Below are 26,516 nucleotides of genomic sequence, written 5' to 3'. Positions count from 1 at the left end.
AATGGCCATCTATCTTCCAACGCCCTGTAGGGGACACCCTGAACGGGGTGCCAGTCGCTTTGGAAACCAGCCGCGCAACTTTCACAAGCAGGTGGTGTAAAATTATCATGTATTATTATCCTAAGGTTTTGCTTAAAATCTTCATCTGTACCGTGATACAGAAATCGGGATATCATTCAATATGGCAGAAAGTCAAAAAAGACGTTATTACATTTTCATTTTTTATTTACCAAAAAGCCATTCACAATCTAATTCACCATAATCAAACTCATATCGATTTGTATAGAAAATTTGTATTTTTCTGTTGGTTTTCTATATTCTATATTTTTCTTCGTCTTTCAACAGCTATTGAGTTGTCTTATTAATAATAATAATAATAATAATAATAATAACAACAAAAGTTATCATCATCATCATCATCATCATCACCACCACCACCAGCGGTTTCGTCACCAAAATGGCAACCAAAATGCTGCAACATGCTTTAAGCAATAAGCACCACTTCGCGAAACTTCACAGTCTTGATGGAGGTGCAGAGCGCCGCCTTGTCGTGCTTCCTCCGACCCTGGAGATGGGGCCACAAGCTCGCTGCCGAGCCGAAGCGGGAGCTCGAGCGAATCGCTCTTGGTCGCAGAGTCACACCTCCCGACCGGTCTGTGCATTGGCGCGCTCTGCCGCAGAACAGCCCCGCCGATTTGCCTGCTTGCTTTTTCCACGAGCTGTGCGGCCTGAAACATGGCGGGTGTGAGTTCCCCAGATCCCGGCTCGGTTTCGGCCGCTGGCCCGGTTCAGCAAGGACTTAAGGAGGCGCTGATAGAGACACTGACCGCGATCCTTTCCCCGGTGCACGAAGTGCGGGCAGCGGCAGAGGAACAGATTAAAGTGCTGGAAGTGACGGAGGGTAAAGTATTGACAACTAACTAGCTTTCTAGCTAGCTATCATTGTGAACGGCGTGAGGGGTAGCGGCACTGCCTAGGTTCATTTCAGTAACTTCATGGGCCTGCGAGATGGAAAGAGAGGTTTATTTACCGCAGATAATCAAAATAGTTTGATCTGTATTTTAAGCGTTTTGTTACCACGACTTCATAAAGTAGCAGTTTAAAAAATGCTGCTAGACAACTTCTCAGTCAAATCTAGTTGATAAATTCCTCCCAAGATCCCGTTTGCTGTGCAGGCATCCACCATTTCGGCTAATAGCTAATACTGATCACGTCACATTAACACCAGCGTTTCTCAAACAGCCCAGCTGATGTAGTCATGGGGGTCTAGGGCTGGCTGCGTCGGAACTACACTTTCTAACTTGTTGAATTGAAACCTGCCAGGTGCGTTAGGGTTCATCGGTTCGGTGGCTGGTCTTGTAGTTAAGGTCGGTCTTTCGGGACTAATGCAGCTGGACGCTGACTGTCACGGTCTCGCGCCGTCTCCGTGAAGCGCGGGTCTGTACGTCGCGCAGAGGCGCGCGCCGTCACATTGCCCGGTTCCTTCAGAATTCCCGCCCTCTTCCAGGAATGAGTCAAGGCCGGTATGGAGTCCGGCTCAGAAATGCCGCTGCCGCCTCACCCCTCTAGCTTTTTTTTAGGAGTTGCATTACCCTGAAATCGTACTGATGCCCCGTTTCCGGACATCTGAGATGGCGACTGTGCAGTACTCGTGTACTACATATATAGCTGCATATTATGCGCACATTCATCACGTTTACGAGGCTTCAAAATCGCACAGTGTTCAGCTGTTTTTTAGTCTGTCTGACTATGAGAAGTAGTTGCTTTTTTCTGAAGCCCCCACTTTCCAGGAGGTCTAATCTGTCCTGGGAAACACTTTTTTCTGTTCTTTTCCATTGACTGCATCATTTTCCAAGTGGGAAATATTCATTGGCAGACTCGCTTTATGCTCGAAAGGGGTGATGTGTTGTGGTCCTTCCTTGTTTTCGCTCCTTCCTGTGTAGACTTTTGTCTGGGTGATTTTTGAAGTTTAAATGATTGTCCTGCTCATTCATTGTGTGGAATGGGGTGTAAATAGTTTCCACTACAACTGACAAATTTCATTGCTTATGTATGATTACCTGCCTTGTGCCCATAGCTAGGCTCTGGCCTCCCCGCGACCCAGAAGGATTAGCAGTTTGGGAAATGGATGGATGTATGATTACCTTAGCTATGCCCAAACCCCTCGTTTTCTCTGGTAACGTTCATTTGTATATCCAGGGATGCTCTGTTGAAATACAAGTATGTGCACATTTTACTTTGCTGAAGCAGATCCTTATTGTCTCTTATGTAGCTACACAAACAAATATTTATATGATGCAAGAACACTAGCTATCCATGTCTCCACACTCATAGCTGTTGTATGTGTGCCCTGTTCTGTACTCTGTTGTTGTTGGGCATCATGTCTCCCTCCTTCATCCTTACCACCAACTACAGTAACTTCTCGGTAGGGCTGTATGGTGCTGTACTCTTTAGGCTATAGGGTGATGGTTGTTGTCACGGATGGCCATTTTGGCTCTGGGGACAGGTCTAAAAGGCCGATGCTGCAGGAGCTGCAGTGACATCACATCTCCCACTGAGGGAATCTGCTGTATGGAAATGTCAGCAGTGGCATTGTCTCTCAGGCCATGCTGTCTGTCTTGGATAAATCTGGGCAAAGAAAGGGGTGAGGGGCCAGAATTAGTGGTGCGACTTAGCTTTTGTGGTGTCAGGTAGCCTGGGGAGACGGACTTCACACGGAGCCATATCTAGCTTGTGCTGTTTGTTTGTTTTTCTTTTAATGTGGAATGAATCAGAGACCCAATGTAGGTATTACTTCACAGTACATGTAAGTGTTTAACACTAGAACTGCCAAATCTACGCAAATTTGCGTAAATTCCCTGGGCCTAACACCTACTAGCATCCCTGCTGAGAGTTTCTTGGGCCATTGTCCTCCTGCTTTTGTTGTGCAAACACACCCATTACCTGTGAGGCCTGGCACATTTGCATTTTTTTACTCAGAGCAGCTAAAATCCAAGGCAGGCTAAACCTCTGTGTGTGACATGGAAACCTTCACAAAAGTCTGCCATATCTATACCAAATATCCCACACGCTGACTGACCTGCAAATATGAAAGACACACATTCACAAAATATATGGAAGCACAAGTCTGTTTTATTTATAAAAAAAATTGAGTGTTTCAAACTTTGCAGTGTTTGTCAGACCCAGTGACCATCATCCCTGCATTTGGCGCAAGTGAATTTGTAACACTTTGCACTGGTAAACCTGCTGCGGTTTCTGTTGCAGTTCTCCTGTACCTGACACTGAGTTGTCCATACAAGTCCTGGCACAGCAGCAGCCTTCCTCTGTCCCCATAGCCTTTTGTGGCATAAATTGGCAATGGAGTTCCTTGGCTAGATGACTCAAAAATAATCTTCTTTTGCCTTCCCACCCTGTACATACCTTGTACAGAACGTAGGAATTTGCCACCACCAGGTCCAGCATGTTGTAAAATACAGCTACTGGCCACCTGCATGTTGCTGCTCTTACGGAATACATGCGCGCCATTTGGTCCAACACATTTACACCACACTATAACAGCAGAGAGAGAGAGAGTCATGAGTGTATTTGCTTTTTTTTCTACCTACTTTCTATATAGGCCTGTATAGTACATATCAGAAAACATTGTAGCACTGATTGTAAAATTATACACACATTCACATACCTTCATGTGGTTATAGTCTGTTATCGTGTTGGGTTTCCTCTTTCTGCCTTCACAGATCGCCACATCTTGGTCCAAGGAACTCAGAACACACACAATCTTGTTTTTTTAGGTGCATAAATTGTCAAGGAGACACTGCCACTTCTAAGCACTGACGCGGAGAATTCCTCTTGCTGTGCAGTGTCCTTTGAAATTGGAGGAAGTTCATACCAAACTTTATTCCCTGTGCTCAGTAGTGTTGTTTTGCGCTGAAGCAGTCTGTGTGACAGTGCCAGTGAGGTGAAGAAAATTGTCCGTTGTGACATTTCTCCCGTCATCCAGAAATGGCTCCATCAGACTCATGACCATGTTCTCTGCCAGCCTCTCCCTTTTCTGGTGACTGGGGGTCCTTTCCCAAGTTAGGGGACACGTTGCAGACGTATTTGGTCTCCAAATCCGTGGCCATCCAGAACTTGATCCCAAATTTGTCCGGCTTGGATGCGATATACCAAGTGACATGGAATGGATCCACATCTACTCCACGTTGTCTTTCCACCGGTGTCCCTCAGGGCTCGGTTCTTGGCCCTCTCCTATTCTCCCTCTACACTAAATCTCTTGGCGAAGTTATATCCTCACATGGCTTCTCCTACCACTGCTATGCCGATGACACTCAACTCATCCTCTCCTTCCCTCCCTCAGACACTCATGTCTCCACTAAGATCTCTACATGCTTGGCAGACATCTCATCTTGGATGACCACTCACCAGCTAAAACTCAACACTAGTAAAACTGAGTTGCTTTACATCCCGGCTGACTCATCCCCCCTCCAGGACCTTGCGATCTCCTTTGACAACTCCCTGATCCGTCCTTCGGTTTCTGCTATAAACCTTGGAGTTACCATAGATGATCGGTTGTCATTTTCCTCATATATCGCCAGTCTTTCTCGCTCTTGTCGGTTTCTCCTCTTTAACATCAGGAGGATACGTCCATTTCTTTCCACCCAGGCTACCCAGATACTCGTCCAGTCCCTCGTCATCTCACGCCTTGACTACTGCAACTCGCTTCTAGCGGGTTTACCACTGAGCGCCATCCGTCCCCTCCAACTGATTCAGAATGCAGCTGCTCGTCTTGTTTTCATCCTTCCCAAGTTCTCCCACACCACTCCTTTGCTGCGGTCCCTCCACTGGCTTCCTGTAGCTGCACGCATCAGATTCAAAACACTGATGCTCGCATACAAAGCCAAAAATTCTCTGGCACCATCCTACCTAAAGGACCTCATCACACCCGCTCTGCACCACGATCTCTCCGATCCTCCCAGCACTGCTCGACTGGTCCCACCTCCCCTCAAGGCACAAGGAAGACACGCATCTCGGCTCTTCTCTGTCCTGGCACCTAATTGATGGAATGAACTCCCCCTAGATGTCCAAACAGCTGAATCCTTGAATGTCTTCAAGCGACGACTCAAAACTTTTCTTTTTCAGAAATACCTGACGTAGAACTTCTATATTCTTACTCGACTCTTTTTCTGGTGTGTGTTTTTAAAAAATAAAATTAAATAAAAATTCTGCACTACTCACTGGCGTTCTCAGAGATAGTATTCGTAGCTGGGGTCCTTATTGAGCTAGCATCGGAAATTCATTGCAGAGTCTCAAAGCACTTATGTAAGTCGCTCTGGCTAAGGGCGTCTGCCAAATCCTGTAAATGTAAATGTAAATATACTGCATGGACAATGAACCTTGGTCGAGAACAGCTGTACATCTATGTTCATGTGTTCTCCTGGAGTGAAACTTTCAGCACAGTTCTTGGTGAAGGCTGGCAGAGAACGTGGTCATGAGTCTGATGGAGTCATTTCTGGATGACGGGAGAAATGTCACAATGGACAATTTCTTCACCTCACTGTCACTGTCACACAGACTGCTTCACTTTACTGGGCATGGTGAATAACGTTTGCCGTGAACTTCCTCCATTGGCAAAGGACACTGCACAGGGAGAGGAATTCTCCACGTCAGTGTTTAGAATGGCGCGCATGTATTCAGTACGAGCAGCAACAAGCAAGTGGCCAGTAGCTGTGTTTTACAACATGCTGGACTTGGTGGCGTTGAATGCCTACGTTCTGTACAAAGCATCTACAGGGTGGAAAGGAAAAAGAAGATTGTTTCCGATTCTTCTAGCCAAGGAACTCCATTGCCAAATACAGGGATAATAATGGTCACTGGGTTTTCAAACGCTGCAAACACAGACTTTGAAAGATAGACAGACTGTGTGGGACAGTAACCACTGAGACAAAAGGCAGAAAGATGACGAAGAGATGAACCTGGAACTGAGGCACGGATACATCAATTTTTACATGAACAGCCAAACATGCAAAGCTGGAGAGATCACACAAAAACAAAATTCACTTTTGGTGTTATAATTCAGTGATGGCCAATGAAAATGAAATGACATTTTATTCTGTATGTGTATGAGCATGTCAAAAACCATGGACCATGACTTCACTCAGCTTATGACATTTATATACAAACATGCATTGGAGACTGAAGTGTTAGCATGTTTTCATTTTATTCATTTCATTCTATTAGCAACTTTTCATTCTATTTTCACTCAATTTGTTTTATAAATAACACAGACTTGTGTTTCCATATATTTTGTGAATGTGCGTCTTTCATATTTGCAGGTCAGTCAGCGTGTGGGATATTTGGTATAGATATGGCAGACTTTTGTGAAGGTTTCCATGTCACACACAGAGGTTTAGCCTGCCTTGGATTTGAGCTACTCTGAGTAAAAAATGCAAATGCGCCAGGCCTCACAGGTAATGGGTGTGTTTGCACAACAAAAGCAGGAGGAGGATGGGGCTGAAGACCTGCGAAAATCACAGCAGGGGTGACAAACACCTTGGGACTCTCAGCAGAGAATAAAAACTCGGTAAATCTAGTGTTAAAAGCTGAAGGGCTCCTTTAATGTGATTTCCATTTGTAATAACCCTTAGAGATGTTCGAGTGTAATGCTGCTATGATGCCAGATGCTTTCTTCCTTTGGCAGTTGATCTTGGACGTTGTCATATTTCTTTCTGGTCCGGATGCCCGTCCTGCTGTCCCTGCCCTTTGACAGGTGTCTTTTGTTTCAGAGTTTGGAGTACACCTGGCAGAGCTAACCGTAGACCCCCGGGGAGCCCTTGCTATTCGACAGGTGAGGAAGTCATATGCCCCAGGAGAAACCATTGCGTTTACAGATTTGGGAAATGTTGTCCCAAAATGGCTTAGGTGTCGATTTTGACCTTTTGCGTGCTTTCTTCCCCTGTCCAGTTGGCCTCAGTCATCTTGAAGCAGTATGTGGAGATTCACTGGTGCTCTCAGTCAGAGAAGTTCAGGCCACCAGAGACCACTGACCGGGTGCAGTATCCCTCTTTCTCGCACTCTCTCTTCCTCCCTTCCTTCCTCCCTTCCTTCCTCCCTCCCTCCCTTCCATTAGCTTTATTGACATCACAGTCTGTACTGGAAATGTGTATTAATACTACAAAAGCAAGAAGCACAAAGGGTGATCTGTATATAACAACAACGGTCAAGAACACAGAAAAATAATGGCAATTAATTATAGAGGTACGTGGTTTTTAAAACCATACAGGACTGGCATTTTTCCTTTATCCTTTTATGTTTGGGGAACCATCTATAGTATTTATTTCAGACGGACACCGACGGGACTCATGTGTTCATGTGTTTCTTTTAATGACAGCAGTCAATATCACAACTGAACTAAACATCAGAACATTTCTTTTTATGACAATTATTCACAAAGTGTGCGGTTTTTGTCACTACAGTGTATCTTTCTGGAGTTCTGGAAGAACATTTCTAGAGCCTTTTGATATGGGAAGTCAGAAATGTCTGGCCCATTTATTGAGATCCGCATGCAGGCTACAAGATGGTCTCCTTGCAGTCTTTTGAGGATGTTTGTCTTGACTTGCAACTGTATTACCTGTTAGGTTTAAAGTGATAACTTTATAGCTTAAAGTAGTGATACAGTAAAATCCACTTATAACAAACTTCAAGGGACCTGGCAAAACAGTCCGTTATACCCAAAGTCCGTTATATCCAGAGTTGCTGTATGCCCAGAACTACAGGACACCATTTACTCATGAAACACCCCAGCAGACACATTTATGGTAAAGATTATTATATTATACATGTAGTAATGCAACTTTACCTGGCCTGATGCATGACTATTAATAATCCCGATTACTTATCTGCGCTGGATATCACCTGCAGGTCACGTGCCTTGTAAGTGGAGCCTGCATGTCCGTTGTAGCCGAACAAAACTACAGCTAAAAGTGGCCCTGGGGACCAAATTGTTTGTCCATTATAAGCGAAATTCCGTTATATGTGAGTCCGCTATATCCGACGCTTTTTCTGCATGTTCTTAAAGGCGCATGGGACCAGCGGACATTGTCCGTTATGGACAATATTCTGTTATAAGCTAGTCCATTATAAGAGGATTTTACTGTAGTTTAAAGCAGAAAATCCCATTGTGAAAAGTGTTTATTACCCTGTTCATCGTTGCCGAAAATTAAATAAAAGCACCACGTACCAAATAGCATTTCACATTTCACAAGTCCGAGATGAGCAAGTTATTTTAGCCATCGGACTGCTGCAGCCTCCCTTCTTCCTATGTTTTCTTAATTCACTGTGGATTATTACCACATTGAGTTGGGTAATTCAAGTATTTTTGTTTGCTTCTCAAGTGGTTTTCAGGCGCGACATTTTCTGACGTGCGTTCTCTGTCCGCTGGTGGGAGTGTGCTCACCTGTGTGTGTGCGCACGTGTTTGTGTGCGTGCATCAGGACGGAGCTCCACCATGCGCGATACTGATAGAGGAGAATTGTAAAAGCGCAACCGTGTAGAGACAAATGACAAGCTGTTGTGTAAATAAGATAAATAACATAAGGCTATTTAGTTTGTTTGATAAAATGACAATGTATAGACTTGTTCTATAGGAAAGGTAACCTTAAATGACTTCTGTTTGATCTGGCGCTATATAGAAAATAAAATTAAATAAAATTAAGTTGACCTTCAACCCCCCGATATAATGGTAGGGGAAACACTGTATTTTAATACATGCCTCACATTTAAGGGCTGAATGAAACTCTTTCTCCAGCTGACTTTAGTGTTGGCACAACTTGACGTCTCTTGCCAGCCAGGTTCACCTGTCTCCCAGTTTCAGTGACCTGCCAGTGACCATCAGCTTCCTGCCATAGATGTGCTGTTTTTAACTCTCAGTAGAATTATGTTGGATGTCCTAGTAGGTTATGTAATTTCTGATAATTTGGTTGAGACTAATTGTGTGTTGTTGTTGCTGTCCTGTCCTGTCCTGTGTTTGTGAAGTGAGTTTCTTGACCAGTTGGTAGAAAGGTTGTTTTTTCAGGCTGTGCTCTTGTACCAGTCCAAAGTGAGTATTGTCTTGATTAGGGCTGAAACAACTGATCGATAACATTAAAAATCATCAATAATAAAAATATGTGGCAATGTATCTTGCATTATATTCATTTAACTGATGCTTTTATGCAAATAAATTTACAGCGCAAGGAAAGATAATTCATGTATACTCCCTGGGATCTGAACCCACAACCTTTTTGTTGTTAGCTCTATATTCTACTTGTTGAGCTGCAGGTGATGGTAGGATTTTGGTTGCATTTTTGCAATGTTCTGTGTAAAATGCAAAATAGTGACATCATCACCTACCAACGTTAAAGTCGGTATGTTAAGCCTAATTCATACTTCTCTTCCCCATGCTGCATTCTTGTGTAAATACTACATTTGTTTATGGATGTAGATGGTTGTGGTACGTGCATAGTTACAGCCATGTTATTCCACAAGACCAGCAGAGGGCACATATACTGCCACAAACGCGAATACAAGAAATATAGTGAAATGGGTTTTATGAACAGTGTTAAAGTGGTTACTAGTCTCGGGTGGTATTAGGCTGACATGGTACACCACTGTATTTTGAAATCTTGGGGGCAGACACCCCCCCGCACTGAGAATTTAATCACCAAAATACTCGTTTAATAATGTGCCCTTGTCTTTATTCTGATGTGCCTGAACTTATAGGGGTTCCTCTTTGAATCTTGATTTTGCAAAACTTTGCCTGTGTAGTTTCCACTGAGCGCTTACAAAAATCCAAAATACAAAAATACTTTTCTATATGTTCTATATTTTTAACCATAGGTTGTTTTCTGGTGGAGTCAGCATTTTTCCTGTTTATTGTATGAATTGAGAGTTTCTGCTTTTGGTTCACTACCCGCCAGGTAACAGCTTCCTCTTGAATTTAGGGTTGACTGACTTTTTTTTTTGTTTGTTTTTGGCCTAATTATGAGGTGCTGCATCCTAAGTGCAGTGTTTGCTGTAATTAAAATGGTTTGACAAATCAATGCAAGTTGATGTACACTGTATAGGAACAAGGATCTTTGTCTGCCTAGTGGCACTAATGCCTGGAGGGATCCATTTGGACTTTTACTGCAAAAGGTCATGAGCAAATTGGACAGAGTAACACCCTGTATAATCTAAATGAAGTTGAAGATTAATGGACAGCAGTATTTTCTCTCCTGTTGGTATCGTTGTGATGCAGTCTGCATCTGTGCTGCATGTGTATAATGTATGTTGATGTGTGTCCGGTTATCATTGTTTTTTTTTTTTTTTGTGTGTGTGTTATCTATTGATGCGTGAAAGGACTGGTATTCATTTAATAATTCTGGTTAGTTTGCCCTGCAACAGACCAACATCCCGTCCATGGTGTCCCCTGCCTTGTACCTTGTGCTGTCTGGGATTGGCTCCTGGCCCCCCGTGATCCTTCACTGGATAAGTGGTTGGAAGATGGATGGATGGTCCCTCTTAATTTGTCTGTGACTTGGCATCTTTGCAAGGGAGCCCTGTGTGAGGTGCCTCTTCCCGTCTGTTTTCCGACCTCCAGGCGAAAGCCGCCATTCGGGATCTGCTCCCTGGGGGCCTGCGCGAGGCCATCAGCAAGGTGCGCTCCAGTGTAGCGTATGCCGTGTCGGCCATCGCGCACTGGGACTGGCCTGAGGCTTGGCCGCAGCTCTTCACGCATCTCATGGACATGCTCGTCAGCGGGGATGTTAACGCCGTGCACGGGGCCATGCGGGTCCTCACAGGTGCTGGCACCCACCTACCGTTGCGTCACTCCACCTCCCGTAGAACTTTGTCTGCTTACTGCAACACCTTCCACATTTCCAGCGTCGTCGTGGGTTTATAGTACAGCTGTTATAGTTTGTATGTCTCTTTATGCTACAAGTGCTGAAAATACCATGGCCTTGCTGTCTCCAGAGTTTACCCGCGAGGTGACGGACACACAGATGCCACTGGTGGCACCTGTGATTTTGCCTGAGATGTACAAGATCTTCACCATGGCGGAGGTACAGCTATTGTATTCAGGCTATGAGATGAAGGATCTGTTGCATATATGGGCATCTTGGATTTATGTTTGGGTGGAAAGGAAGTCGTCATTGGATGCTGTGATCCAGGTGCCCTTTTGATGGGTGTCCGTACGGCTTATGGGGAGGTGCACTAATTTTACCCGTCTTTTATAGGTCTACAGCATCCGCACCCGCTCCAGAGCTGTGGAGATCTTCACCACCTGTGCCAACCTTATTTGTGCCATTGAAGAGCTGGAAAAAGTGAGCGGAAGAATTGAGAATAAGTGGATGCTATTTAATTATTTCCTAAAGCTAACTTCCATTCTGTTCCCATTGTTTTTGTCCTGGTCTAGATTGACTGATAGCGAGTGTCTGTTTATGGTCTTTTGTGCTTGGTGGAATGGATATAGACCTGATGGTGTACAGATGCCTATGTACCTATGTGGTTGTCCATTTGTTCGTTTAGGGAGCAGCTAAGGCACTGATTTTCCCGGTGGTGCAGCAGTTCACAGAGGCCTTTGTGCAGGCCTTGCAGATGCCTGATGGCCCATCCTCTGACAGTGGCCTCAAGATGGAGGTGCTCAAGGTGAGTGCAGCTTCCTCCCTGGGTTTTGGAGCATTCTGGGAGTATAACGATCGTTTAATCTACAGCAATCGTCAACCAGCCATTTTCCACTGTCTTTTGTATCATCAGGCAGTTACAGCCCTGGTGAAAAACTTCCCTAAGCCCATGGTATCCAGCATGCAGCAGATTTTGCCCATTGTATGGAACACTCTGACAGAAAGTGCTGCCTTATATCCTTTGGATACCACCACAGATATCTAATTCATCCTCGAACCATACCTTCTAACTTCACATTGTCAGCTATCATGAATGCTGACTGACTGTTTTGATTAATTATGTTTACAGGATCAGGTGGCAAGAACGTTATTGAGATGGTGGAAGGATTGTATGGTAGGTATTTTCTGCAAAATGTCACATGAGTCAGATGTGAAAAAGAAATAAAATCAATTTTTCCAATTTGACTTTTCATTTCCTACTTTGTTTTCTCATTTTCAAGTTCACAACATGCAAAATTATGTTAATACAAGCAGGGCAGTGGGTGGCGCTTTCTCAGTATGTTTGCAGCTTCCGTTGATTCAGTTGTCCTTGTGTTTCTTGCCCATGTTCGTCCGTTTCACTCATACTAAAGGAAAAGTGACACGCGGCATAAGTTGGCTGCTTATTTGCAGCTTCTGATTCATTGGGCTTTTTATTGTTATTTTATTTTTTGCAGAAAATACCTCCCATAGGATAGGGGGATGAATTGGGTGTTAATTGGGGGATTTTTCCATGTTGACAATGGATAAGTGTAAGTATTGGTGGAGAGGTGATCATAAGTCTGTGTTTCTGTAGTCTTTTCTTGACCCTTTATGTACTTATGTCAGAACTGAAGTGAACTACACAGAAGAGGTGGACAACCCTATTGACTCTGATGGTGCGTTTTCAAGCTCTCTAGCTATTCTATATTTTGATTGACTGAATAGTTAGTTTCTAAAAGACACACAGGACAGAGTCATAGTCTGGAACATCTGTGCATCCTCAGTTTCTGTTTCAGGCAGATGGGTGATCTTATAAGGTTATTACTGGGCTGTGTTTCCTACTTCTGCAGGTGAGGTGTTGGGCTTTGAGAACTTAGTGTTCAGCATCTTTGAATTTGTCCACACGCTGCTCGAAAACAACAAGTTTAAGAGCACTGTGAAGAAGGCCCTGCCTGAACTCATCTACTATATCATCCTGTACATGCAGATCACAGAGGAGCAGGTATGACTATTGTTAAGGTAGAACGTGAGCTGGAGGAGAAGGTCCCACTCCTTGACTCATCTGGCTCTCATCCCCTTTTTTCAGATCAAAGTGTGGACCGCCAACCCACAGCAGTTTGTGGAGGATGAAGACGACGACACGTTCTCGTACTCTGTTCGAATCTCTGCTCAGGACCTCCTCTTGGTAGGAGATGCTGGGTGTCGGATGACAGAGCTGTCAGACATTGGATGCTTGGAGATGGGATGGTGGCAGCTTAATTGTCGCTGATCTGTCTGCTGCTGCGCTCCTTGTTTGACAGGCCGTGGCAACAGAGTTCCAGAATGAGAGTGCGGCAGCCCTGGCTGCAGCTGCCTCGAGGCACCTGCAGGAGGCGGAGCAGGCCAAGAACAGCAGCGATGAGCACTGGTGAGCATGCTGGTAATTCATGGTATAATGTCACACCCCTTGCAGTTCATTCACTGTATTTCTTCATCTTATATGAATGCTAGGGCAGGGTGATTTGAATGATATATTGACTTATCGTCATATATAACTTGAATAATAAGAAAATTTGAAAATCTGAGTAGTAATAATAATAATCTATACTTTATTGATCCCCGGAATTGCAGCTGGAAATTGTCTTTACGTCTCCCTCAACTTGCTCTTGTAGAGTAAGCTGTCCGCGAAGGGCTGCCACCCGTAGTGGCGCCCTGGGACCTGGGGGTTAAGGGCCTTGCTCAAGGACCCGCAGATGTGCTGAGGCTGAGTTTGAACTGGCGACCTTATGATTACAGGCACACAGGCTTAGCCCCCTCATTGACTTAATAAACTGTCAATAAGGAATATTGAGAGCACATATCAGCCTATCACATCACAGAAGTTAGCACAGTTCCAACCAATTGCATGGTATTCTTTTATGAATGGGCAACCTACGCCCAGAAGCTACACAGCTAGGTTGATTAAGTTAGTGGGGGATGCAACATGTTACTATTTTGGTAATATACATGAGTCATGGGAAAGATTAGCGCTCACTCAGAGGAAACTTCAACTGTTTGTGAGGAAAGTGAGAGCACCAGCAATATTTTCAAAAAATATTTTGGATAAACAAGGTAAAAAGACGGTTTGACGGTACTTTTTGCAGTGTAAAGACTGACGCACAACAAACTGGTACTGCGTACAGTAAACTCTGCCGAAAACATGTGTCAACTTAAACTGGTAATGCTGCAAATTTATTTTGACACTCAAAGCAGTGCCATCCAGTACAAGGCACAGAATGCAAGTGCTTGCAGTCTGAAACACCAGCAAGCAGAGTTTCCATTTTCAGTCTGAAGCAATATGGGGCTAATCACATTCTGTACTGGTAAATGAAACTCGGCATTTTATTTTTCACTTCAAGAAGGGTGATAACTACTAGCAGCAAACCATATTTTTATCATTTTCTATTGTTATAACCTATGACAAAAATAAAAAATGTATTTTTATATGACTTATTCATCAAAATAATATTTGTTTGCTGTCCATTGTTTTTTTGCTGTTTGTTCTGAATCTGTTTAATGGGAATCCTAAGGGACTTAAGCAAAATGTGAGCCTTGAAGTAAAGAAATAATGGCATTATATAATTATCAGTATTGACTGATAAGAAAAAACATGTTATAAAATATTTTCTTATGCCATATTGCCCAGTTGTAGTGAATATGCATGTGGAATACAGAATCAGTGCAGTATTACTACATAATGATCCTTGTAATGGGGTTTGCATTTAAAGTATAGGATGGATAATTATAGTCCTGAGAGCTGAGCACTTGCATAAAGCACTCTAAAGATGTACCCTGAATAACCACACAACAACACTATCTAAAATTTCTCCTGAAGGGCAAACTCCCAGTATATTGCCCTGGAAAGCCTGTCTGGTGCTTTGTTACAACATTTCTCTGCTACCACTGGTCCAGTATAATTGCTCTTTCTCTCTGTCGAGGTGGAAGATCCACGAAGCCTGCATGCTGGCCCTGGGCTCCGTGAAGACCATTGTGACGGAGAATGTGAAGAGTGGCCGCGTGCAGTTCGACATGCACGGCTTCCTGGCCAACGTCATCCTATCCGACCTGAACCTCACAGGTCAGTGCTGCAGAGAGCTTCCAGCTGCACTGCCTTCCTGCTGTGCTAGTGTGTGTGTTTATTTGCCATTATTTTAGTAGGTGAGTTCTTGTGTACCACCCCCCCCCCCCCCCCCAAAATAATTCAGGATAATACCCATCTCAAGGGTACTTTAGCTGTTTCCCTCTGGCATTTTGGCCGACAATCTCATAATGACGTCATCGCCACATCCTGAGCCTCACTCGTCCAAATCCCTGACGTTCCCTGCGCGCTTCCTCCCCCTACCAGCTGCCTCCCCTTTCCTGCTGGGCCGGGCGCTTTGGGCAGCCAGCCGCTTCACGACAGCCATGTCCCCGGAGCTCATCCAGCAGTTCCTGCAGGCCACTGTCAGCGGCCTGCACGAGAGCCAGCCTCCCTCGGTGCGCATCTCGGCCGTGCGTGCCATCTGGGGGTGAGGACCATTACCATGTCAGCTGCTTCTCAGCCCAGCTCATGAAACACTCCTGACACAGCTCCACCCTTATCTCTTAGTGCAGGGTTTCATTGGTCATAGTGAAGCATATCGTTGAAAGGGTGTGGCTGGTTAAATGGTATTATTTCAATTATAATCTTGTTAAATTCTGGTAGAACCAACTTTGTGTAGAAGATTGGGAAACCTGCTAGATTGAGGTATTTGAGCATTGGGGTCTGATGAAATAGTCTGATATTAATACTAGTTTGATCACAGAAGTGCAGTTATACCTTAAAGCACTAGGGATCGTGTGTGTGGCGCAGGTACTGCGATCAGCTGAAGCTGTCGGAGAGCACGCATGTCCTGCAGCCCTTCCTGCCGAGCATCCTGGAGGGTCTGGTACAGCTGGCTGCACAGTTCAGCTCGGAGGTGCTGACCCTGGTCATGGAGACGCTCTGCATTGTGTGCACGGTCGATCCCGCCTTCACTACGAGTGCTGAGAATAAGATCTGCCCGCTCACCATCGCCATCTTCCTCAAGTACAGCAACGGTACAGCTGCTCAGCAGAACTGCTAAATGGCTGCTTCATATTAGATTGTCAAAACCCAAAAATAATTTTTATTTATAGTCTGTATGCATTTTTTTATGACAGTAAATAATATAATATAAAGTGTGAGTGAGAGAGAGTGTTCCACATTCATTCAATTAATCTCCCTTCCTCTCAATTCCAGACCCTGTGGTAGCTTCCCTTGCTCAGGACATCTTTAAGGAGCTGGCCCAAATCGAGGCCTGTCAGGGGCCCATGCAGATGAGACTCATTCCCACCTTGGTCAGCATCATGCAGGCGCCCCCAGACAAGATCCCCTCGGGCCTGTGTGCTGTAAGTGCAGTGAATTGTGCTCAGATTTAACTGATATGGAGCTGTTAATCAGCAGAGCAGCCAAGTGGCACACATCAGCAAAGCAGTAAAACTGCATTTTGTAGTAAATGACGACATTTTTCAATGGCTGCTTAATTCCAGTGGCATCCTTTGGCTGTGCTGCTTTTAAAAGTGTCCCGAGATGTTTGTTCCCTCTTCCTATTAAATTCCCGCATCCCACAATTTGGTTGGTCGGCCCCTTGTCTGGTGCCGGCCTGTTGCTGCACTTTCCCCATGCTGACTCCCTGGGTGGTCTCCCCCCCCCAGACTGCCATAGACATCCTGACCACAGTGGTGCGGCACACCAAGCCCCCCCTGTCAGAGATGCTCATCTGCCAGGCCTTCCCTGTGATGGCGCAGTGTACCCTGCGCACAGATGACAACACCACGATGCAGGTCAGCTTGGTCTGGTATCACCGCGGAGGTGTGAAATGTGTGTTACATACCCCTTAGCAGGACGCTAACCTCAGTTACTTCAATACAATATAATTTGTGGTATAAATGAATAAGAGATGGTCAGCCCTCGTGCATTCATGCTTCGTGATTTGCAAATTGACACATCTGCGAAAATTTTATTGGAACTGAACTTCTATGCATCTGCGATTTTTATATATTTTTTATTATTATTTATTTATTTATTATTATTTTTTTTTCTTCGCACATCTGCGAAATCCTCGAAAAACCCTACAGAAGTGTTTGTTTAATTTCCGTAGTAATTTATACTTTTTCATGCTTAAAATTGGTGTAAAATTGGTAAGAAAATTTTAGTTAATGAAGATTCTACTGTGTTTTAGGGGAAAGTTCAAGACGTCAGTTAAGAAATCATTTAAAAAAAAATCCCTTTAAAAAAAATGTGGCTTTCTTATGGAAATGTTCGTTTTTATGTACATACTGTACCGTACCTTTACAAGACGTGAATCCCATTCGCAAAGTCTTTGCGACTCATGACCTGCTCATCCGATCCTCCCGTGTGCCACGCCCCCTCGTCTACCTCGTGTGCAATCCCCGTGTGATTAGCTGTTTCGAGTTGCTGTCATTAGTCCTCATTTAAATATGTTTCCTGAGTCCTGTCATTAACGTCATTTTGAGTTTGATGCCTGTTCCATTGTCCTGCTTGTCTTTACCTTTTGATTAATCCCTGTGTTCCGCGATTCTTTATGTTCTGTCCCTGCTTCCCCGGTCTGCGCCCCGCCAATACATGACAGGAACTTCTAATGGTTGCATAAATATTAGGAAATAGGAAATTAACTATCTTGTAAGAGTAAGTATACGTTAACGTAAATTCAAAGCCCAAAAATTATATATTTAGTTGAAAAGTGCTAATGTTTATGTACATAGCATTTGCTATAAACACTGAAAGGGTTTACACATTTTAGCTTACTGTGAATGCAAAAGAAAATGGCAGCCAACGCCATGTTCTATGAATTAGTATGGGCAACATTAGTATACTGTACTGTAAATGTGCTAGTGTGACAAATATCCCTTAGGTGATACTGTACTCTATTTTTACATCAAGCATTTTATTTTTTTTAAGGTAATGTATTAAGCTAACTTTTAAATGAAATTAAAGTGTTTTGGGAGCATATTTAGGGTTTAAGCTATAGAAATAAGCTCACATCACTATTTTTTTTTAGTGACTGTACCAAACATCTGTGAATCCTCATTCGCGATTGGTTCTGGAACGTAACTTCACGAATGTCCGAGGTCTTACTGTATTTGTATAAATCAATACAATGGACAAGGGATTTTGTGTGTGATTTGTGGGAGTGATACTAAATGAAGTTTCATGAACCATTTTCTGTATTTTTTGACCCCACAAGATGGCGCTCTTGGTTTGCTTTGGGGCATGAATTGAGCTCTTTTTTGAATAGAGAGCACCATCTAGTGGTGTCAGAAAATAAAGCAATTGGTTCATGACCCTTCATTTGGCTATCACTAATTGGTGGAATTGTGTCTGTGAATGTTTGTGTGTGGTATAGTGCTGTGGTACTCAAGCTGTAGTGCCGCTAGGTGGTTTGCAAGAAGACCAGGATAATTAGTTATTGTGTTACAGGTTACTGTGATTTTTTTTTAAAAAAAATTTCCCCTTTTGGTCTGCGTGGTGCTTGGCTGCTTTGGTTTGATCCTTAGTGGTCCTTAGTCCAAAAAGTGTGACAACCATTGGTACAGTAGAAATGCAGTGACTGAATACACTGGATACCTGCATAGAATGGAAAACGGTGGTATTTGATATTGATGCCTGGATAAGTGTGGGGAAAAAGAGTAAGTATGGAAATATTTAGGTATTTCCAGACTTGTGACAAGTTGGCATACTATGTATTCAAAAAAAGTTTGCTGAAGTCACTGATATGAGCTAGTTGTTGGTCCCAGAATTTGTACAGAGTGAATACTGAAGAGAATTATGTGAGGTGTGCCTGCAGTTCATCTCCAGCAAGAAATACTGAAGTAGGCTGCCTTTACATTTACAGTTTACACTTTACAGTGCTCACACTGGGGAAAAGCAAGTTTTCACCTTGCCAGTCTCAAATTATGTAAGTGGTTGGCTAAGGAACCAGAATGTGATCAGAAAGCAAAATGCAAAGTATGTGTGAAGTTCTTCAACATTTTGAGCATGGATGAGTTGGCAGAAGTATTGCCGTCTTTAATCGTCTGTCTTGCCTGATCCTGCCAAGATGGGCAGTTTCCCAGGCTGGCATCTTCATAGGGGATGCTGATGCCCCCCCTCCCTGAAAACTGTTTCTATTGCCACCCCTTGGTACAGGATGGAAAAATATGGAATTTTGAAATGGGAAATGCGTAGATCCCTGTATATTCAAAGCCCATTAATGATGTGGATGAGGAAGAGACTGCCTGAACCCCCCATGTGTGTCCTCCCCATTGCAGAATGGGGGAGAGTGCCTGCGAGCCTACGTGTCCGTGGCCCTGGAGCAGGTGGGCCAGTGGCAGGATGAGCAGGGCCACGGCGGCCTGTGGTACGTCATGCAGGTGGTCAGTCAGCTGCTGGACCCGCGCACCTCTGAGTTCACGGCTGCCTTTGTGGGCCGCCTGGTGTCCACGTTGATCGCGCGTGCCGGCACCCAGCTGGGCGATCAGCTGGACCAGATCCTGCGTGCCATCCTGAGCAAGATGCAGCAGGCAGAGACGCTCAGCGTCATGCAGGTGGGGGAGGGGGGGAGATCCTTAACGTTTTTTTTTTTTTTTTTTTTTGGAGTTATCTGATGAAGCCTGTAGCATTGCTAATAGATAATGGATTGATCATACATGACCCTTCTGAGTTGTTTTGGCCAAGAGGATCAGACTTCAATCAGGAAGAAGTTGCAGCTAGGTGTATTTCACATAAAATGTGTTTTTTTTTCCCCCATCAGTGATACCTTTCATGACAGCAGTAATAGAGAACCTGCTAATGATCAAAGCATTTCTTGATTTAATTACCATTAGGTTTGTGTGTGTGTCTGCAGCCAGCGTGCCTGACTCAGTATGGTGTGTTTCTTGCAGTCCCTCATTATGGTGTTCGCCCACCTGGTGCACTCTCAGCTGGAGCCCCTGCTGGAGTTCCTGTGCAGCCTGCCAGGACCCACGGGCAAGCCAGCCCTGGAGTTTGTCATGGCAGAGTGGATGAGCAGGCAGCACCTCTTCTACGGCCAGTACGAGGGTAAAGTCAGGTGAGTGTGGGCGCCATGACCTGGCTCCCTGGCTCTCCCGGAGACCTTGGAGTCCTTACGCTTGTGTTCCTCCTTTCCCCCTGACAACTGCAGCACGGTGGCCTTGTGTAAGCTCCTCCAGCACGGCATCAACACCAATGACAAGCGCTTGCAGGACATAGTGGTAAAGGGTGAGGAGATCTTCAACCCTGCTGAGGGCATCCGCACACGCTCCAAGAGCGCCAAAAGTATGAACCCTGGCTTCTTTTTTATTATTTTGTTCTCTTGTTTGCCACCCCTAAGCCTGGATCAGTATGTGATCCGTCAAGTACTGACCTTTAAAAACCGTTTGCGCAATCTTGTTTAGACCCAGAGCGCTGGACCAACATTCCTCTATTAGTGAAGATCTTCAAGCTGATAGTCAATGAGCTGTCATCTGTGATGGAAGCCAACGCCACCAGGGTGGCCTCTGCAGACTGGAGCCAAGGTATCATTACCGTGCCAGGTGGAAAGGGCCATGTGACTGGTGCCAACTAACTGGTGTGTTATATTAATGTAATTAGTAGATGAAGGAACTGGCACCTTTTAATTATAAGTTGCCAAACATGACACTTCATTAACCCCATTACCTTCCTTTTGGATAATTGCATCCCTAAACAGTAGGTATAATAACCATTTAAATGTTTGTGAGAATTTAATTAAATTCAATATAACGTTAAGAATAATGTTCAGTGAAATCTGTCAGATGTTTACCTGTGTGGTAGGGCTGTAAATTGTTGGCACCAAGGCGATGTGCCCGTGTGAAATTGTTTAAAGGCCACCTACTGAATGGAAATAAACTGTTAAAAGAAGCACTACCTGATCGGATGTGGGGGGGGGCGGGGGGGGGGGTGGGCATCGCCAAATGACGTAATGTCATTTATTATAAAAACAAAGGATTGATCTATGAGTTGGCTTTAATAATGAATTATAAACATGTTGCAGGCCAGTACTGTAAAACCTCCTCTAAGTGGTGAATGAGCCCTTGAAATCCCTCAGCCTCCACTATAGAAAATGGCTTCCCACGGTCCAAAATCGTGCAGGATAGGTTGATTGGTGAGTCTAAATTGGCCCTGTAGTTTTGTGAGTGTGTGTGCCCTGTGATGTGTAGGCGACTGCCCCGGGTTGGTTCCAGTCTGTGCCCATTGATCTCGTGATTGGCTCCAGTCCCCTCCAGCTTTCCGGTAATCACAAACGAAAATGGCAAGAAAGGCACGGACAAGACAAAAACTTCATTCAAACATTGTAAAAGGCTGATAACATACACAAATAGCACAATGAACATGCTTCAGCATGTCCACCGGCACCACAGTGAGCTGAGCGAAGATTATTAAAAGGGCAAACCACGCTAAAAAGCTGCACATGCAAGTCTTAGTTAATTTCTTTCACTTTTTTTTTTTTTTAACAGTATTTTGTTCTGTTTCAGTTGCACTGTTAAGAAGAAACACATTTTGCCCAGTTTAGAAAGATAAAGGAATATTTTTGAATAAATTTGTCTGCAGCTCATTTTGCAAAAAAAAAAATTCGTGAGAAAATCGTATCGTGAATTGTACCGAATCGTGAGTAGAGTGTATCGTTACATCCCTACTCATTATAGGCAGTTATTTATTCTCCCCCACAATAATTCAATAAGATCCACCCACACATACTTGCTGGGAGTTTTTTCTTGAGTTAAATTTCATCCAAATGTTTCTGACGGGGCGGCCTTCAGGAAATGGATATATGCTCTGGGTGTGCGCAATTGGATTTGTGCCTTGATGTGGAAAATCTTAAGGTTATTAATCTTAGGGAATTACCACCTCCCCTAAAATACACTGATTCAAAATGAGTTTTTCTTAGTGGATTGCTATAAATATCTTCCTTGGTGATGAGTCTGAGTTTTAAACAGTAGCAGTACTATGAACTTGAAGTAGCAGCATTGACGTTCATATCGCAGCCTGACTTGGAATTTTGAATATATGTGATAAGAATAGATTAGGCTGGAGATGAGATGGGTGGCCAGTAAAGTTACTGTGGAGACCCAGGTACAGATAACTGACGTTTTTATTAAGTACGTTGCCAGTAAGGCTGAATTCATCCTTGATTCTTATGGACAAACAGTACCTTAAAGTCCTGCTTTTAGGATGATGTGTGGTAGCAAGTAGCTTGTAATGCTCCCTGTGACAAAAATGTACAGCAAAAATACAGTACATTTATGGCTATAAATGGAGCCTCTGGCTAAGCCAGTTATGAAAATATTTAGTCACAAAATATCCAGGAATAAATTTGCTATATATTTGCACGCTTGCGCTGAACATCTACCACTTGTATGCTTTGTTGATAATCTTTCTATAGGCCTGCATCTGCTGAAGGGTGCATCTCATGTATTTGTGTTACAGGCACTGAGGTGACCTACTTCATTAATGTCATTTGCCATTGGACATTGACCTATCGCTTTCTGTGTTTGGACTTGATATTCAAATTTTATTGCTTTGCAGAAACAAAGAGAAGAATAGTATTTTAGAGTAAAAGTGACTTTAGGAATCATCTGCCATTATGTGCAAATGAAGTCTTAAATGTTGAGCTAGGATGGATTTTATGTGATCAAATGACAAAGGAAAATCTTTATACAATTAATATGAATAATCCTAATGTTTTGCCAGTTGGCAGTGAGGATGTTACTTTTGTTACAGAGGTTATAACAACTAACTCTACCACCCAGTGTTAGTCACACATTTATACTGAGTATCACTGTCTGGAGTTTTTGAGTCATACCAACTTCTGTCATTATCAAAGAATTTTTAAATATCTTTTAATGAGGCATGGAACAAGTAAGGAATAATTGACGACGGGCCGTTGAATTATTAGAAAATAATGCACACCCGAGGTGGTAATGCCGTTACACCTCGGGTGTGCATTATTTTCTAATAATTCAACGGTCCGGAGTCAATTATTCCGCTTGTACTACGGTTGCCACACCTCAAGACATCAATCAGATGATATATTTAAAGGGATTCGTCTGGTTTTTCTACTTAAATCGCTATTGTGAGTAGGATTATTTCTTCCGCATCTCATCCAACGACTCTTTTGCTAGTTCCAAAACGTCATTTTAAAGCTGGCAATGGAGGCTTGAGCCGTTGATAGCAGACTAATGCAGTTAATAATGAAGTTATTAGAAAGAGAGCGAGAGAGACAGAGACACAGAGAAAGAGAAACAGAGAGAGAGAGAGAGAGAGCTTGTATGAATTAGGCTACCTCTGTGTGTCCCTCAACAGTGTTCTGAAGCACCGTCTCTAAACTGTAAGTCTGCTTTAAGATGCAGCGCTGTTATTACCTCGCTAGTGAGAAATGTCATGTGTAGCCTTTAAGTTGGTACACTAGGCTAACTAATACTGCTGCAGCCCAGTTGTTGAAAGTTTTCATATTCACCGTAAATATTAAAATTTACTTTCGGAAAATCGTCTGTCATGTTGTTGTTGTTTTTGTTAGTCCTGTGTGCTGTATAGGTACTGTATGCTAATTTCCGTTATTACAGTTAACTATGCGAAGTGATATGGAACTGTAATGCGGTCAAGAGAGCTACCTGGAACTACGTTCGCCGTGCGTTTATCTGAAAATAATTGCACACCTCAGAACGTTGGTCAGCCAATCAGATTCAAGCATTCAACGGTCCTGTAGTATAAAATGCCATATCACATCACATATTGTTATACAATAGAAGGTCATGTGCCCTAGGTGTGTATATATCGGAATACAGAATGTCATGTGACTTGGTTTCCTGTGAATAGTCTGTCCACCGTTTCATGTACTGTTGGAGACAGCAGTGCTTTTTGCAACAATCAGATGTCGTCACAAGCCTGGAATACATAATGGCAACTCAATGGCAAGATGAATACTATACACTGTAAGCATGTTTAGTAGGAAATCCGTCACACAGTAATATTAACATAGAGATACAGAATCATCGGATTGCTAAAAATTCTCGAGTCATGTGGTGATTTTATTAGAAGGGGATCTGGGTGTGTGCAGCTTAACTGAGTTTTACTGGTGCTGGTTTCTGCAGATTCTGGAGACATGTGGGAGGAACAAGAGGATGAGGTAGAGGATGAAGATGATGAAGAAGAAGGGCTGCCGGGGCAGCTTTTGTCTGACCTCATTGCCTCCAATAAATACGGTTTGTGCTTCACTTAGTGAATGATGTTGTCTAACCCCCGTGAGCTTAGTATGGTACTAAATTGAATGACATTCATTGGCTTGTAACATTACAGGACTTGTTTGTGTCTGTGAATGTATGGAATTCTCATTGATGTACAACACTGCACAGCCTTGAAGTGGAAGCACATTTAAAAAAAAAAAAAAATATATATACTATATATATATATAGTAAGTACTTTGAATGCTACTTTCAAATCCTTTTTTATTCAGGCATAATTAGGAGAGTGGAAGTATTGTTGAAATCCTTGGGCAGGTTTTACTTCTGCTCCGTATGCTGATTATTGACCAGGCTTTTCAAGGCATGTAAGGTCTGTTAATTATTCATTAGAGCCACAAGTTAGTGGCTGAAGGGCTGCCAGCGAAATGACACGTCTTAACTGTGTTAGACCCAGAAATCTTGTCTATCTTTGTGAAAATGTAACGGGTTGTCATTTCAAACACCAGAACCTGGCTATAGAATCCTAACTGATGACTATTATAGATGACGATTACTATGAAGATGATGATGAGGAAGACCCTGATGCTCTGAAGGATCCCATTTATCAAATTGACCTCCAGGTAGGTCTTCTGTGAACTTTGTGAACCTTCATTTGGTAAAGCTTCTTCATTGACGGTTTGTGAGGGTTTGTTTTGTGCCATTTTCATGTTCCTTAATTCCTTTCTACAGGCCTATCTGACAGACTTCCTGACCCAGTTTGCACAGCAGCCGTGCTATGCCATGTTCTCTGGTCACCTGAATGAAGCGGAGAGGAGAGTCCTGCAGGCTATTGGCATTTAAAAGCCCCCCCTGCTCGTCCCCTCCATGTGGAGCACCCCTACTCCCTTTCCAGCACTTAAATCCCAGCAAACTCATGCTTTCGCTCAGCTGAGTCTCAGTCTCAGTCCCCCTACCCCCACTACATTCTCACTTTTCATTGTCACTGAGAAGAAGACTTCACGTGGACCTGGACTGGACCAGAAGTACAATTCATTGTGGAGAGGGTAGGGTTTGGGGGTGGAGCAGAGGTACCAGAGTGACCTGACTGCAGGACTGGCTTGCCTCCGAAAGAACTTGGGAGACCCCACACAAGAAAATGGCGTTTAGCCTGTCTGACAGAGAGCATATCAGAGTTCTTGCAGTTTTGGGAGTTATCCCGAAGTTTCTCAAAATGGACAGACGGCCAGGGTGTACATCCTGAGATGGACTTGTCAGCCATCCAGGTTTCACCCTTCAGCTCCCCATGCTGTTCTGTGTTTTCTGGGCACTTCTGTGGGACAAGGCGCCAAGGGAGGAGCTGGACGCATTGGGACAGACTGCAAGGGCACATAATGGCAGTTTACTCATTCTCAAGACATCGGTTCTTTTTTCGTTGCAGTACGAGTTGTGGCGGCCTAAGAGGCCGTGTCACTCGGCGGGATAGGTGGGGGCGAGTGGCCTGCCAGATGCCAGAGCCGAACTCCGCCTTTAAAAATTCTGCCACCCACTGAATGTTGAAATGACAATTCAAAATAAAAGGCCTATTATGGCCCCCTCCTTTTCAGTCTCCTCTCTCTTTTTGTCAATCATCTTGCCCCTGCTGTGCCACCAGGGACAGACAAGTAATGTTAGAGTGAAAGAATGGTAGAGGTTAGTTACTACTAACTCTAACTCCTTACTAAGGGAACCCGTCCCTTCCAATTAAAAAAGGATATCAGTCCTACTGTAGCTTGTAACAATATCCTATTGCATGCATTTTAAAAATGAATATAACGTCAAATACAAATTGTTTTTCTTTTCCTTTTTTTTTAACCTTTCAATTTTGCTTTCCGTTTCCAGTCACATTTTTACACTTAAAATTGCCATTGTTTCAGCTCATGGATGTAATTAATTGGAACTTCTCCCGAAGCAGGATTGTTATAATGAATTACATTTTTAAAAAATGACTTAAAAATACCTCTATGGGTGTGCTGTGTTGCACAGGTTTATCAGTGGTGGGAGGGACGTAGACCAATAATGTGTGAATTGTAAGTTGCTCATGCTCAAATAAGGACTGGTTTGGATTTTGTCCTGACAATCTGATGAAATCTGTAAGTCTTGAGTTTATTTATTTTATATTTTTAATTTTTGGATTTTAGAGAAGATGTCCTTCTTGTTTTTAAGACCTGGTTATGCTGATAACTAATTGTGCATTTATTATGGAATATAATGTGATTGTGACATGAATTACCCAAACTGTCATTGAGAGAGAGTACCATATGGGCTTGAATGTCCATACTCACTGTGGACAATTTACCAATCCATCCCAACCTACTGGTCAGCTGCTGTATGTCAGGAATTCATCAATACCTCTAGGTGGAA

At 43.5% G+C, this 26,516-nt stretch overlaps 1 protein-coding gene across 1 annotated transcript; it reads left to right on the top strand.

The window, feature by feature from the left end:
• Positions 1-440: 440 nt before the first annotated feature.
• Positions 441-25,719, top strand: ipo9 (importin 9). Its single transcript, XM_049022306.1, has 24 exons — positions 441-901; positions 6,783-6,844; positions 6,961-7,047; positions 10,616-10,817; positions 10,990-11,078; positions 11,253-11,339; positions 11,545-11,664; positions 11,773-11,873; positions 12,498-12,556; positions 12,731-12,882; positions 12,967-13,065; positions 13,181-13,287; positions 14,837-14,976; positions 15,244-15,406; positions 15,730-15,956; positions 16,138-16,286; positions 16,593-16,721; positions 19,209-19,484; positions 19,821-19,987; positions 20,081-20,214; positions 20,334-20,453; positions 24,048-24,158; positions 24,681-24,757; positions 24,867-25,719. The coding sequence occupies exons 1-24, from the start codon at positions 736-738 to the stop codon at positions 24,975-24,977; spliced, it is 3,135 nt and encodes a 1,044-aa protein (XP_048878263.1). The 5' UTR covers positions 441-735; the 3' UTR covers positions 24,978-25,719.
• Positions 25,720-26,516: the final 797 nt, after the last annotated feature.

The sequence above is a fragment of the Brienomyrus brachyistius genome, chromosome 8 (genome assembly GCF_023856365.1).
Source record: "Brienomyrus brachyistius isolate T26 chromosome 8, BBRACH_0.4, whole genome shotgun sequence".
NCBI classification, from domain to species: domain Eukaryota; kingdom Metazoa; phylum Chordata; class Actinopteri; order Osteoglossiformes; family Mormyridae; genus Brienomyrus; species Brienomyrus brachyistius.
The sequence above is the reverse complement of the archived record's forward strand: the minus strand, read 5'-3'. Positions and strand labels throughout refer to the sequence as shown.